Source organism: Zeus faber (genome assembly GCF_960531495.2).
Source record: "Zeus faber genome assembly, chromosome: 17".
NCBI lineage: Eukaryota > Metazoa > Chordata > Actinopteri > Zeiformes > Zeidae > Zeus > Zeus faber.
Window position 1 is genome coordinate 7,804,813 of NC_137204.1, and position 15,928 is coordinate 7,820,740.

Consider the following 15,928-nt stretch of genomic DNA (forward strand, 5'->3'; position numbering starts at 1 on the left):
CATTCGCAACTCTGTGCCAACCCGACTCTTCTGACTCTCATCGCTCGTCGCTCAGGAAGTCCTGACCTCGCTCACCATGCGTTACACCAACTGAATTCAACAAATAAAGAATCATAAAATTTACCAACCTTTTCACTGAGGGACTCGTCAATTACTAAACCTCAAGAACGAGTCAAACCTTACATAGCCACTAATAGTTCTCACTTTCAGTGTGAAACTTCATCTCATTGTGATGAAGGCAGACCTGCTATTCTGGCCTGAACTGATGAATTAGTAGAGTCTTGTGGGGCGCTAGTTTACATTATTCATATATTTTAATGGAAACATTTGAAACGTTTTAATTTTACCACTGGGATAACCACTGTGATATTTTCGACTTTGTTTGTATTGAGGCAAATCGGTGTCTTCCAAGATTCTTCCAATAGCGCTATTTCTTAATGTACAGTTCATGGTTGCTTTTGTGCGGTAAGGGGGTATGAGTATGTCCCATGGATACAAATAACATAGTCAGAGTCTTTGGCCACATTGACCAAAAGCATCAACCAAGGCCAAAAGCAGCTTCATGGTATAATTGTGTGCGGACTAGCTTTTCCGCATAAAACGCTTAAATCTCAATTCCTTTCTTGAATTATCCATAGACCTAAGGAAGAATTTTGAGCAGGACCCCCAGGGTGTGGAGGTGCCTCTGAAGGGCATGATCGTGTTGCACTGTCGTCCCCCCGAGGGTGTGCCCGCGGCCGAGGTACGTTATCCCCTGCACTCAGTACACAAACTCAAACCATTTCCTGTCTTATTTACCACCATTTAACTTTTTACTTTACTTTTTCTTTTACCATTTGAGGGGTTTTTTTAGCTTCTAACTAGCTAAAGCTCCTTATGTCTACCTCAGAGTGTGGATGGTGGTACACTGCGGGGCTCCTATCTACAGAATCCACGTGCATTTGCTATGTTCTAGGCCCGGCATGAAGTTGCATAGGTCTAACTTATTATACCTATTAAAATACTTTTTTAAATATCCCAGACATATTTCTATTTCATTACTTTTCGATTAATTTGAGTGGGAGAAAAAACGTTTAAAATTTTAAATTTAAGTAGGATTATGCGTTATTTCCATCAATCTTGTGATACTTTCACTGCAAGTGATGTCTGCTGGTAATGCATCTTTCTTTCAACTCTCTGGCGATGTCACATGTGGCTTCATGGCCGCACACCGACCTGTGTTTGTACTCTTGTGTGTGTACGTGTGTGATGAAAGATTAAGCACACCAATAGAGCGTCGCTGTACCATGGGTCCCCCCCCTTATGAATTGTGGCTGTCAGATAGGCAGCACTTCATGCATTCATTCATGGGACTGCAGTTAACAAATGTTGTGTTTGCAGTAAATAATGCAGACACAAATACTCTTACCCCTCGTGTTTGAGGGGTCGGGGTTGGTTGAGAATAATTGACACTGGTAATTTGAGGAACACAGAGAGATACAGTGAGCGATAGAGGTCATACATGTCGTGTTATCTCTTGAATTTTATTTGAATTAAGAGTCTCTTCATTTTAGGGAGATCTCAGCTCCGAGTGCCACAAGCAGTTGGGAAACACGGTGCCTTGTTTCTTCCTTTTTTGAAGCCGATATGTCAACAAACACCTAGAATTATATCCTCGTTATACCCTTTCTATCATTAAGAAGTGCAACCTGATGAGATCAACAAGTTTATTAGGACTGAATAAACAAACAAATAAATGAACGGACGAACAAACAAACGGCTGGTAAACGGTTTTCCCTCCACATGTAATTGTTTCATCTCCCTGCTGTATTTGGGTTCTCAGAAGGAAAAGCAAATGGGGAGGGTGGAAGATAAATGCAGTTTTCATGTTAATGAGCATCAGAAAATGATCTGTGCATCAGTCATTGCACAGAAAATGTATCATAGTAAAACAGCTCAAGACTGTTGATGGAGCATTTGATGGAGACTGTCTATGGAGCATTTGATGGAGACTGTCTATGGAGCATTTGCATATGGGGCATTCAGACCAAAGATAACTAAATCTATTAAATTGACGGCATTTTAGCACAGGAAAATGTATAATTAGCTTAGAATGCACAATCATTTACTATAATGTTTGAGCCACCATGGCATTATTGGCTCTGTGGTGGGAAAAATGCAGAAATAATGTCATACATGTAGTTAAAGAAACCAAAAAATGACGGGAATGATCTGAATCAAAGATCTTTACTCTAAGGAAGAACATCTTTATGATGATCAAAAACAATAAGCACGCATTAGAGGTGGAGAAGAGACGACGGCATGTAAATAAATTAACGAAAAATGTTTTTGCAATCATTGTACTCATTAACCACCCCGGCATTCTGCAAACAGTGTAATTAATCACAAAGTTGCTCATCCAAAGTCATTTGAAGTACTTAAAATGTAATTACTCACCATAAACATAACATTTCCTGAGATGGAATTGGTTAAAGCAAGAATGTGATGAAGGCCCCACTGCCCTGATGCTTTCAGATTATGTCGCTGTCTGATGTGGAGATCTAATTTGTTTAATATGATTTCTCCGAACTCATTCTTGCATTTAGAAAAGGCCACACATGATTGAGGCGGGAGTGAGTATCAGGGAGGTGGAGGGGGAAGGGGTCCTACTAATCAAACCCGTAGTTAATTGCATTGGATTGAACCACCCTCCATCTCAGCGCGTCCCCATGTAATTGCCTTCCTGTCACTTCCGCTTCCCCCCGCCAAAAGGAATGTAAATATAGGTCGCTGCATATTTAATCGAGAATGGATTATTAGTTATTATTGTTGATCCAAAATGTGAGTCACGAGTGACATGCGTTCCCATGTACATCCCAAGTGGTGGTTGGTTTCATAATCCCAGCTACGGTTCACAGTGGCTTAGGGTTTTAGTGCCGCCACCAATAAGAGAGCACTTCATCTATCCCTGAGGGGAAATGTTGGCGTTACAGCAGCTTACAGAACAGTGCAAGTCGATAAAAGTGTTAAAAAATAAATAAAATAAAATAAATATAAACATATAAACAGAAGCAACACTTATATATCTACATGTTAACTTGTCAGCCCACTATGGAAAACTGTCTATATGCTAAAGTAAAGATATTACATAAGCATAGTAACAAAGGCTGAGTCGTAATATATAATGATAGTCCTAGTAGTATGTGGTATTTTGTAATATACATATTATAGTATGATATAGTACGCTAGTATAATAACCAGCCCAGCATAATGCCATTTCATACATGTACATATAACATAAATATTTCAGAAAAAATGTATCATAGAAAATATATAAAAAATATATGTTGATTTATTTTTATATATATTATAAAGTATTGTCAGATAGCAGTGTAGCAGTAGTGATAATAATAATAATAATAATAATAATAATAATAATAATAATAATAATAATAATAATAATAATAATATAATAAATGGAAGCAATGGAATATATTAACCAATACAAATCTATTATCTAACTTACACTGTAGCATGGTGCTGATATTTTAGGAGAAGTATTGTTCACAAAATATGAGCTCAGATAAATTACATTTATAACATGACCTGTATATGTTAAGCCCAACTTTACCACAGGTAATGGATGTCTCATCCATTACTGGTCGCGCCTATCTAATGTGGAACAAATTCACCAATTAAGCAAAACAGTTTTCCTTCCTCCGCGGGCAATTAACGGAGGGGACCTGTCCTGTCCCAACCTTCTCATCAGTTTGGGCATCTCTCTTTCGTTTACCCCTAAAGGCTAGACTGTGAGAAAGAGACCACAGCAGAATGCAAATCTAGATCCCATTTACACATATCCTGCAGCTACAGTATAAGTGAGTAAGAGGGACAGAAAAGAGTTAAAAGATTGGAAAAAGGTTTAAAGACGTCTAAAAAGTAGGTTGGACGACTACTAAATACAATATGAAAATAATAATAATAATAATAATAATAATAATAATAATAATAAATATATCTGCAGGCAACAATGCACAGGGTCCAGTTTAATTGTTTTAGGTACGTATTACAGTTTTACAGGTTAAAAAAAAGCAGCCGTCTGCGTGTGGCTGTAAACCAGGGTTTGTCATTGCTATAAATCAGCATGCTTCTTGTGGTAATACAACTCTACAGAGGCTGATATATGATGTCTCAGTGTCAGTTATCCATACTCGGCATGCACCGAGGAAAACCTGTCGTGGGCGAGGGTCGCTCCGAGTCCACTGTGTCCACTGTGTGGTCGGGCAGAAGGACACTGTTTTTGTCAACGTAGATTGAATGTGTTTGGAAATAAATTGTGTATAAATAATGACCTGTTTAATTTAAATGAAGTATCTTGTTGTGTTTTTTGTCCAATCCCATGTGTTTTTTGTCCAATCGCCCTGGTCACTAAAATGTTCCTCTTGTGTCGTTTAGTTTTAATTATCCCTCAAGAACGGTGTTTTAACAATTATGATCGTTCCTGGATTATGCAGTGCGGATTCACAAGAAAGAGACGCTTCCTCTGAAGGTTCCTCCTGCATTGCGAAAACGCCTTCTGTTACCGGTTATAGTTTTCAGAGTTTTGTAAAACGCTGCATGAGTTGCAGTTTTCCGAGTTTCCATTCAACGCGGCATCAACTGGGGTTGTCTGTCTACGTGGGTTGTCTGTGGATGCTATGCAGTCCATAGGGCGCAAGTCGCTGGATGCAAATGACTTCCGAGAGATGAGGCTTGGACTTATATAACTTTGGATGATGACAGTGAGCATCTACTTTTCCAAGTACTTCTGCAGTACAGACATTGGCATCGTGACTGTAACAGGAAGCATTCTGTCATTGTTTCGTTTTAGAGTGCCACTGATGTTTGTCTGGTATGAAGCACTGAGTTGGTTACCCAAACAGCTTCGACAGTGATGGAATTGGGCATTAATGTCGAAGGTGTCTTGTTTCCCGCCACATGCTTGTCTGTTAAAGCGGCAAAGGTTATTTTAACGACTGCTTCCAGCAGTTCCTCCTCTTGGAGGTTCTTGTCAGTCACACTGTCTGGGACGGACGTCTCTGACATGGGTAGAATTTCTATGTTCTTCGTACATGTAAGATTTGGCATCTTTCACTGATTTCATTGGGTTTTTCTAGAGACTAGGTCTCATTGTCATCGTGTTGTCAGCGATGCTGCCTTCTTGCAATTCAATGTCCTTTCCATGAACTTGCACCATTTGGTTGGGACAGCCATCTTTATGACTTTATGACCAACCCGAAAAAGACAGCGATACTGTTTTTAGTGAGTATTGAGAGGAGTAGGGCCTCAATTATGCCCAATCCTATTCTTTGTAGAAATGGGAAAATACAAGGAAGCCATTTGATGACAATGTATAAATGGACTGCATTTATATAGTGCTTTTCTAGCCTTGCGACCACTCAGAGTGCTTTACAGTACATACCTCACATTCACCCATTCACACACACATCGATGGCAGCGGCAACCGGGCAAAGCGCACACCAGCTCATCTAGAGCAGTTAGGGGTTCAGTGTCTTGCTCAAGGACACTTTGACGTGCTGCCAGGAGGAACTGGGGATTGAACCAGGAACCCTCTGATTACTGGAGGACCCGCTGTACCTCCTGCACCACGGTCACCCCACATCCTCCCCATAACGTGGAGTTGTTTGTGATGGGAGGGCAGCAATGTACTTCGACGTCAGTTTTACTTCTGAACTGGGGTTGTAGGCATAAAGGTCAACTCAGTCGTTTCCACAGTCGAATAGCCTGTTACGATCACCTCATAGGAATTGGAGGCTAGCAAACATAAAATAGAAGTAAACACAAAGTGTAATAAAGAAATACCTGTCACTGTGTAATTTTGTATGGTTCTTGTTACAACTAACTACAATTCAGGAAGACTGTAAATATATAGTTCTCTGAAATTCTGAAGGTGATTTTGGTCGTTTCTTATAACATAACTCACCCTGGAGCGTGTCGGATAAGTAATAAATTAGTAAAGTGTAAAGATGATTTTACATTATCGGCATTTCAAACGCAACGCCTACTTAGTACCTCCATAAGTATTAGTCGTTGTGCTAGTATGATGATGTCAGAAAGATCAAGTGTGGTACTATTTACATAACGTAAACTATAACGCTATCATATAAACGACAAACAGGTGTTGGAGGTGTACTTACTTGGACGCTTGGAGACATTTCACAGCTTGACTGGCGTTTGCTGGCTGGCTAATGTGGAGAAGACCATGAACCATGGTTAAATTCTTCAGGGGAGGTTTGATTGGAGATGTTGAAATAAGGTTTTTGGGTTGCTCTAGCATGCTTTATGTCAATGATGCTATGCAAGAAGCCCACAACAGTGTTATATACTGCACTTTGTCTATTTCAAGGTAACCATTGCAGAGATGAGAAACGCAGCGTTTTGTTTTTTTACTAACTTCTCCTAAAAAAATGGACAGATTTGGACCAAACTTGGAGGACGGCATTTTGGAACTGCACCGAATCCAAATTGTATTCATCATGTTCGTGGGTTCGTCAGTTCCATGACCTCCACAGATTACTGACGTCAATTTCTCATGAACAGAGACCATAAGGGGTCTCTGCCCCCGTCGGGGTATTGACCCCTAGTAATGATATTGATTGAGGAAAACAGAGTGTGGTATGTGGTAAGTATGCTACTGTCCCCATCCCAAATAAATAAAAGTAGTTCCTCTTTTGTAATAACACCTTGGAATAATACATCTTTATAAGTCTTAACCACACGTTAGATAATAATTAATTAGATGAAATGGAAGATGCTTATTCAGTACATAATTTGTGAATACTGTACATTTAACTAGTTAGTTACACTATTAGCAGTCTTTTATTTAGCAAATGAAAAGAACACTATGGCTCATCCACCATTTGTAAATCATTAGATAATACCCATTTTTATTGCTTATTCGTATTTATAAATTCTTTGTTAAAGCTTTAGTGTTCACATATAGAAAGATTTGGTCACTGAGTTGTGCATCATCTTCAATGACATTGGCTGCATTTTTAACACTTGGCTCGTAATTGACAATTTTTAACATAAAAGTATGTAAGACCTATACAGGTGCATACAATTTGAGAACCTATAAAATCAAGGAAAGTGCAGAAGACCAATTTGATGCAATTGGTTCTCATTTAGGATGAATGACAGTCTTTCAAACAAAGCCCTCAAAACAGTCAACAATTAGAGAGAATCCTGAAGCAACATTCCAAAAATGTTATGTTTCTGTCAAAGCTTGTGGCCGAAGAAATATATTTTGAATTATCGTCAAAAATAATCAATTCGCCAGTTGAAGGGTGTAACCTGAATCAGTGGCATCACTAGTGGGGTGCGGGGTATGTGGACCCCACCGGGTAACGCCATCAGAGGGGGTGACACCATGGCCGGTGAAACGTGTGTCTTGCCCACCAAATCAAAAGTTAAACGTGCGCCTTGCCTATCAAAAGTCACGATCAGACTCATCAGAGTGATCTCCACTCCGATCAAAGTGCAACCGTGCGTAACAGGCAGACTTCCCCAGTAGGGTGCCCCCCTCCCATGTGTGCATCCATGAGTTACCGCACCAGGTGACACCAACCCAAGTGACGAATAAAAATCTTGAATCTTGAAGTGACGCCACTGGCCTGAATATAAAAGAGTGAGTCATCTGCTAACATGAGCATTGAGCAGTAGGAGTGGGACAAAATATCGATACTGGAATATATATATACTTCCTCTTATAAAACGTTATCGATACACTGGTGCCAAATATCAATATTGTTATTCAAACATGGTAGTGCTCTAAACTCGTGCTATAACTGAATGTAGATGATCCGTGATCCTTATGGATCGCCCCCCCATTTTCAACCCGAGCAGGGCTCATGACTAACGGGGTCCCTGTGTGTTTGTGTGTGTGTGTGTTTGTGCTTCACACACAGAGGAGCAACATGGAGCAAGATGAGTTTGTGGAGTGCGACACTTTGTGACGTCATCATCCAACTCATTATATATGTGCAGGTTGTGGCTGTGGATGCACATTTGCATCGTGCAAGGTCATGGTGTGGACATCCGTCTGTAGTGGTTGCAAACTGTGCGTGTGTATGTGTGTATGTGTGTGTATGTGTGTGTGTGTGTGTATGTGTGTGTGTGTATGTGTATTTGAGTGTGTGTCTTCCCTGCTTGACGTCGACAGGGCTTTTTGTCTGATATTTTATCTCTTTTGCCCCTTTTGTAAATAAACACATTCTTTTCGCTGCATACACTGCATAGTGGTTGCTCCGCAAGACAAGCAACCAGTAGGTGAAGGATGCGGTGTTCAATGTAAACTCTGGAAATCGTGCTGCCTTTCAGAGAACCCAGAAAACTGTATCTAACACGACCCCATGTTATATTTATTATTATTACTTAAATTATGGGGAAAATCTGGACAATTTGGTTGTGAATGTTGAAAACCCGGGGCAGAGAGGGCTCAAACTCCATTAGTCCTCAGAGCCCAGAGCTCCCTGGCACTGCCAAGCAAGCTGCTCCAGTGAGCCACGAGCTGGAGCAGCTGCTCCAAGCTTTTGCCATATATATATATATATATATGTGTGTGTGTGTAAGCTTGAATATATATATATATATATATATATATTTTTTTTTTTTTTTTTATATATATATTATAGATGAGAGCACAGATGGGTTCAACTGCAGGGCATTTCTGCCTGAAGCACCTCCGACAGTGCCATTGGGTTTGCTGCAAGGTCATCAGTTGGGGGCCACCCTTCACTGGTGTTTCACTCCTTTAAACCCAGAACACCTCCCGGTGGTGGAGCAGCGACAGGGACATCTCCCTGACGCTCCTCGCAGCCAACCCTAAGACCCTTGCTTTCCCCACGCTTGTCCTTTCTTCTGAGCCAGAGCCAAACGCTCCCTTGTTCAGCCTCCTCTGCCAGGTCTTTTGTGGCCCTCCTGAGTTTGGAGCCTGTGATCCCGAGAGACGTCAGGTATCGCTGGGTGGATGCTCCAGTGTAGCCTCGGCAGCCGACTTCCACTGGGTACGTGAGCGCCTTCCACCCAGTTTGGGAACACAGAGTTGCCAGCTCTGCATACCTTTCCTTCTCCCTCTTGTAGGCCACCTCCATTCCCTCTTTGCATGGGACAGTCGGTTCTCCCATGATAACTGTCCTCACGGGGATGGACCAGATCGCGATGTCTGGTCATAAGGAGGTTGTGGTGTTCTCTAGGGGGAGCTTTGGTTGGCGGTCGAGGTCGGCAGCGATGTTTCACTCGGCTCCAGGTGTAAGGGGCGAGAGGTGGCTTGTGTTGGTGTTGTGGGCCTCACTCCCTTGCTTGACAAATTGGATCCGCTGCTGTGATGGTACTGGCCTGTCCCTATTTAGCTTCAGCCTGCGCGTCTCAAGTGTTTCGGCTAGTTTGCGCAGGACCCGGGTATGGCACCATCTGTACCGGCCTACATACTATACAGTATATATATATATATTATGTATATATATATATATATATATATATATATATATATATATATATATATATCAACCAGGTCTCACGCTTTTTCGTGCTCATAGTTACGAAAATGTGTCCCGGAGCTCGCTACACATAACAAAATTCTAAACCATTCATTAGAATGAGGAAATGTTCAAAAACAAAGTATTACATACAATGCATAATATTTAAGTGGTAAATTTTAAACGTTTAAAAAACCCTTATACTAAACCTTAACTCTAAAACTACACAAACCACAATTCCGCACCATTTTGTTGTGCAACTTGGTGCAATTGCCTCCTGGGTAAAGTAGTTGTATTATTGAAAACATAGAAATGAAACAAACTTATGGGAAAAAAACCTGTGATGGCTGGACGACTGGATCAGAGCATCTCCAAAACGGCAGGTCTTGTGGGGTGTTACCACTGTGCAGTGGTTAGTACCTACCAAAAGTGGTCCAAGGAAGGACAACCGGTGAACCGACGAAGGGGTCATGGGCGCCCATGGGCTCATTGATGGGCGTGGGGAGCGAAGTCTAGCCCACACACACTAGCCTTCTAGAACACGCAGTGCATCACAGCTTGCTTTGTATGGGGCTGAGTATCTGCAGAATGGTCAGAATGTCCATGCTGACCCCTGTCCACTGCTGAAAGTGCCACCAGTGGAGTCATGAGCGTCAGAACTGGACCATGGAGCAAGGGAAGAAGGTGGCCTGGTCTGATGAATCACGTTTTCTTCTACGTCATGTGGATGGGTTTTAATGTTGTGGCTTCTGTGGATTCTGATTCTGATTCAGATTATGATATCTAACTCATCTCATACAACCTTTAAAATTGTGTGCGATTGTTGTTGTCAGTCAATATAGTTAGCATTAATTAATAAGCTTGAATGATATTTTGCCTAAATGGAAGCGCCATGTCATTTTCATATGAATATCTAAAACGGGAGATGGCAATGAACTTCTGAATACAATCAAAACTCGAATTTGAGATTTCTAATTCGATAATTCGATAAAATTCCTCTAAAAAGTGTAGCACAGAATCCAGGATGGGAGGAGGTTGGAGCGGAAAGAAATAAATGAAACGTGAGGATAAAGAACGAAAGAAAGAAAGAAAGAAAGAAAGAAAGAAAGAGAGAAAGAAAAAGAAAGACCACCAGTGTGGCAAGCCGCGGACCGCAACAATGGAAAAAAAATCTACTTGTGACAACATGACCCCTGATTTATTGATTTTCCAGCTCAATTTTTCTTCCGGGGGGTGTGGGCTTGGAAAGAGCAAAGCAATCTGGGAGTGTGTGTTGGCTGTTGTTCTATTCCCCTGGCAAATAAATTCTCACGCACACGTAAAGCACACCCGGTAGTGTTCCCTTGTTTTTAATCCTCAAACACACAGCCATAAATCAAGCCCACTCCCTGACACCTGGCCCGTCTCTCTCGATGAGAGACTCGGGCCAACGGCACATTAATAGTCATTTACAGGAGCAGCCGAGCGAGCAGGGCCGCGTCAACAGAGCGTCCCTCACTTTGTGATTCCTAATTACATTCGCTTGCTACATGGCCATTGAATTAGTGATGGCACTTAAACGTGACCCGCCGCCATATCTATCTATCTATCTATCTATCTGTCTATCTATCTATCTATCTATCTATCTGTCTATCTATCTATCCATCCATCCATCTCCTTCTCTGCTTTCAGGTTGAGTGGTTGAAGAACGAGGAACCGTTAAGCTCAGATGCCGTCGTCGACACCAGAGCAGATCACAACCTGATCGTCTCAGAAGCTCGACTCTCCGACTCGGGCAACTACACCTGCCTGGCCAGCAACATCGTGGCCAAGAGACGCAGCACCACAGCCACCGTGGTGGTCTACGGTAGGATGGTCCTTCAGGGGTGTCCACCTGTTTACAGTGATAATTCAGTAGTTCTCAACTGGTCTAGTCTGAGAAATCCACATTCATCCTTAGTCTTCAGGACAAATAGAATTTAAGATTTGAACCGCTCTAATTGGATTCACAAAGAGCAGGGTGCAGAAATAACACTGTTTTTTGATTATATTTATGTTGTTTGTTTGTTTTTTTTTGGGGGGGGGGTTTGTTTGTTTGTTCGTTCGTCCCATTTCTTAACTGTTACCGTGTGACTTGTTTGGCACATTTGTGATTAGAGGTCGTGAGAGTCATACATTTAAAAATGCCGTTTCATTCACACTACAAACTACCGAATACGAATACTTTTTAATATATTTTATATATTTTTTATATAGATTTTTTTTTGGTTTAAGTGCACGTATACTCCTGCGGTCCTCTAGAAATGAACCTGCGACCCAGTTTTGGATCAGGACCCATCATTCGAGAACCGCTGATGTTGTTTATATTTAGATGACTGGTGATATTTATGTTTGGATGTAATGTAACAGATATTGACTGATCATACACGGAATTTTAAAAACAAAATGTGAAAGCAACATCAGTACTGCTTCCTAAAATCTCGGGACGATTTAAATCCTAACTGTTAAGCAGTTTCCCATGAGTCGGCTGATGTGATTTCGGCCTAGAGATTAGTTTGGGACATAAATGTGGCATATTCACAGGACCATATTCAAAAGCATTAACATATAGTGTCATAACCCCTGTTTCAATGAAGCAATGGTTTTAAACGACCTGTGTGTCAGGAAGGTCGTTACCTGAGCCTTTACCTGAATCTTTCCCTGTTAAATCTTTCTATCGCGAGGACCTTTCACCAGTCATTCATTATTATTAGCGGTCTTCAGAAGTCTCTGACAAGGCTTTGTATTCCAGGAAGTGACAAATTGTTAAAGGGTGGGAAACAAACAGTATATTCCGACAGCATAGTTCCCATTTCACGGTGATAAGTGGCCCAAACAATCCTTAACTTGTCATTATTTCCTGCAGCAGATCACATAAAGCAGGAGAACACTAATCACCGCTGTACTGACACCTCCGAGGTTTCTCCTTGCAAAGGCCACGATTGTTCAGCCATTGTGGTGTTTTCCATCTTATTGATTATTGGGAATATAATATTTGCATACAATTTTAAGAAGGCCAATTTTTTGTACAGCAGAAAGCGCTTTTTCCTCTTTTGTCTATAAGATACTGCAACCTTGATTACAATGCCTCTACCGCAGTTAATGGAGGCTGGTCGTCGTGGACCGACTGGTCGGCGTGCAACGTGCGCTGCGGACGCGGCGTGCAGAAACGCTCACGCACGTGCACCAACCCGACCCCTCTCAACGGGGGCGCGTTCTGCGAGGGGATGTCAGTACAGAAGAGCTCCTGCAACACCCTCTGTCCGGGTAAGCGCGTCGTATTGTGTCTTGCGGCACAGCGGCCCAATGGAACACGAACCTTTGAACCCCGAAGGGAGCCCTTGTGAGATGGATAATTCATGTCCTTCCCATTTTCAGAGCCAGGGCTGACAGAGAGATGTACCGGTTTTGCCGGTGCATTTGCATGTTTATGACGGTGTTCTCTTTAAGAGGCTGGACGGCTGCCTCGCCTTCCAGGTTTCCAGGATAATGTCCCAGCAAAGACTCTCACTGTACCGACGGCACTTTCCTTACCCACTCCCGATACTGAGAAGATGTGTCCGAAACCTAATGCAGCGGATCTCTGAGTCAGAGACAGCTGGCAAAGAGAGTGCGTATGAGGAAAGGGTAATGGGATGGTAAGGACCAGAAAAGAGGAAAATAAATTGGGAGGAAAACAAAGGGAGGCAGCGTGGTGCAGTGGGCAGCATTGTTTGCCTGAGATCAGATAGATCAGTGTTTCCCTACATTAAATTCCATTGTAAAAAGTGTTGCCGTGGCAGAATTATTTTTTTTTTCTGCCACGGCAACACTTTTCACAATGGAATAATCTCACAGCACGCCGCTATGCTGGTAACCACTAAAACAATTTCAAATTGACAAACCTCACAAATACGTAGAACTGTGTTTATTATTGTGGTCTAGAGTGGGCGAGGCTTCGACTTACAAAAAAAAAGGTCAAGGCATTTGACATTTACACTTTACATTCCACCAAAATAAATCACTTTGATAGGATAAATGATTCTTGGGAGAATTGCATTCACGACTCAGAGCTCCTCTGTCTCTTGTTCACTTCACCCTCCTCCCTCGCTCACACCAACTGAATCATCACACCAACTCAATCCAACAAAAAAAGAGTCGAAAAAAGGAAAGACTCTTTACGAGTGACTCGTCAAGAACCAAATCTCAAAAGAGAGTCGAACCATACATCCCGACTAATCGTTCTCACTTTCAGTGTGAAACCCAAGCTTGTTGTGATGAACACGGAGCTGCTGCTCCGGCTGCAACTGGTGAATTATCTGAATTAGTGCAGCCTTGCAATTGATCTTGCAACACAAGAGCCAGTTTCCATTATTGATGGAATGTTTGAAGTGGATTTCCAACCATTTTCACGCAACACCTGGCGAGCTCTCACAGCGCACTAGTGTGCCGCGGCACAGTGGTAGAAAAGCGCCGGTTTAGAGAAGATGGGTGATTGATTGAAATGGAGAAAACAAAGACAGAGAGAAGCAGAAGAAGCTTGAAGTGCTGAAAGTATAAGTGCCGAGGGCAGGAGCGCTTATAAAAATCCTCAATGTAATCCCGCACTTTCCGAACGTCGGACAGCAGCCGCCCAACAAATCTGCAGGGAAATGATCAATGTTTTGGTGGGAAAAGGTGAAGCGTATTGCATAGCTCTCAAAAAAAACAAAAAAAAACGTTAAAAGAAATAACCTCATCATTGCCCCTAACACTGGCTACATTTTCACTGTCGCCGCCAAAGGGATGCTTCCTCTATGTACCTACACAAAGCCAACAGAAATTTGCATTTAGATTAGTGAGTTGAGGGAACCTTTATGGAGCTGTTAAGGCGGAAAGGAGATGGTGATGGAACATGACACAAGCAAAGTGTCTTTGTTGTTCCAAGACCAGCGAGGATGGCATAACAATGTCCTCAAACCTGGCTTCTTGGGAATGGAAAAAAAATGATTTATTGGGAAGTTAAATGTAAAGGCCCCGCCTCTTGTAAAGTACGTGGCAAGTTTCACAAAGCCTAATGTTGGCCTGGTTTGGTGTTCTTTGTAAAGCTGGTGCGTGAGTGCGTGCGTGCGTGCGTGTGTGTCACACTAACATGAATGCCAAATTTAGCTTCATATGTATTGGTTATCATTGGGTTTATATTCGCCTTTTTTATTATTCATTGTTTATTTTTCTGGTTAATTGTAAATCTTTATGTTTACTGTATATTAAAATGTGTTTCTAACACTTAGTTACTTTTTATGTTTGCTCTTTATTGCCATCTTTTGCATTGCTTTTTGTTAAATGTTTTGGTTTATATTTATTGTTTATTGTTTATCATTGCCAAACTACTACTTTATTATTATTATTATTATTGCCTATTTTTTATGTGAGCTTATCTATCTATCTATCTATCTATCTATCTATCTATCTATCTATCTATCTATCTATCTATCTATCTATCTATCTATCTGGCTATTTGTCTGTCTGTCTGTCTATCTGTCTGTCTGCTCTCTGTCTGTCTGTCCGTCTCATCCATCCATCCAGTGGACGGAGGATGGGGGGAGTGGAGTGAGTGGTCGGTGTGCAATGCAGAGTGTGAGAAGCAGCATAGCAGGGAATGCACGGCTCCGGAGCCCAAACATGGCGGCCGTCTGTGTGACGGGGTTGCCGTGGCGATGGAAAACTGCACCGGAGGCCTTTGCACCCAGAGTGAGTAGATCCCTTCTTATTTATCAATTGGATTAGTTATGTACCATATATACTACAGTACACACATATAGATATATATATTGTTTCCATGTCTTTGCAGATCGCAAGTTGCTCCATGATGCCAATCCACAAGGTACAGGTTCCTCACAACGATAAACACAAACTTCCTTTGTGATGGAAATGTAAGACATTTACAGTATTTTTGCCATCACCCGAATCAGAATAAGAATGGTCTTTAAGTCGGTAAGAGAACACAATCAAGGAATTTGTCTTGGTGTTTGGTGCATAACAAAAGCAATAAACATGGTTAGAGATAATAATTAAGTAAAACGCAAGTACTGCAGGTCAAGAAACATAAATGTAAAATAGAACAATAAGAAAACAATATATAAGAATATGAAAAATATGGCTGTGTTTAAAACAAAGAGCAGTTTGTGCAGGAATGTGAAACGTTCACAGTATGAAGTATAACAGTATGTGCAATGCACAAGCATAATATCCCAGAAGAATGAAAAATGTGCGTTCATGTTAATTGACAATTGACAATTTAGTGTCTATGGGGGAGGGTAAGAGTCTGCGTCGGGGGGGTCCCGGGCCTTGTTGATGAGGCCAGCTGCAGACAGGAAGAAACTGTATTTATGCCGTGAGGTTTTGGTCCTGATGGGCCGCAGCCTCCTCTGCCATTT

General features: G+C 41.6%; 1 protein-coding gene across 1 annotated transcript in view; it reads left to right on the forward strand.

Moving 5' to 3' along the window:
- LOC307243510 (netrin receptor UNC5D-like) overlaps positions 1-15,928 on the forward strand; it is a gene marked incomplete at both ends in the record, with an annotated part of 164,806 nt that overhangs the window by 120,681 nt on the left and 28,197 nt on the right. Inside the window, 5 exons of the mRNA XM_080018340.1 lie at positions 639-742; positions 11,187-11,361; positions 12,633-12,800; positions 15,078-15,242; positions 15,343-15,375. Of these exons, the coding sequence (XP_079874466.1) occupies positions 639-742; positions 11,187-11,361; positions 12,633-12,800; positions 15,078-15,242; positions 15,343-15,375 (645 nt within the window). The remainder of the gene's footprint in view (positions 1-638; positions 743-11,186; positions 11,362-12,632; positions 12,801-15,077; positions 15,243-15,342; positions 15,376-15,928) is intronic.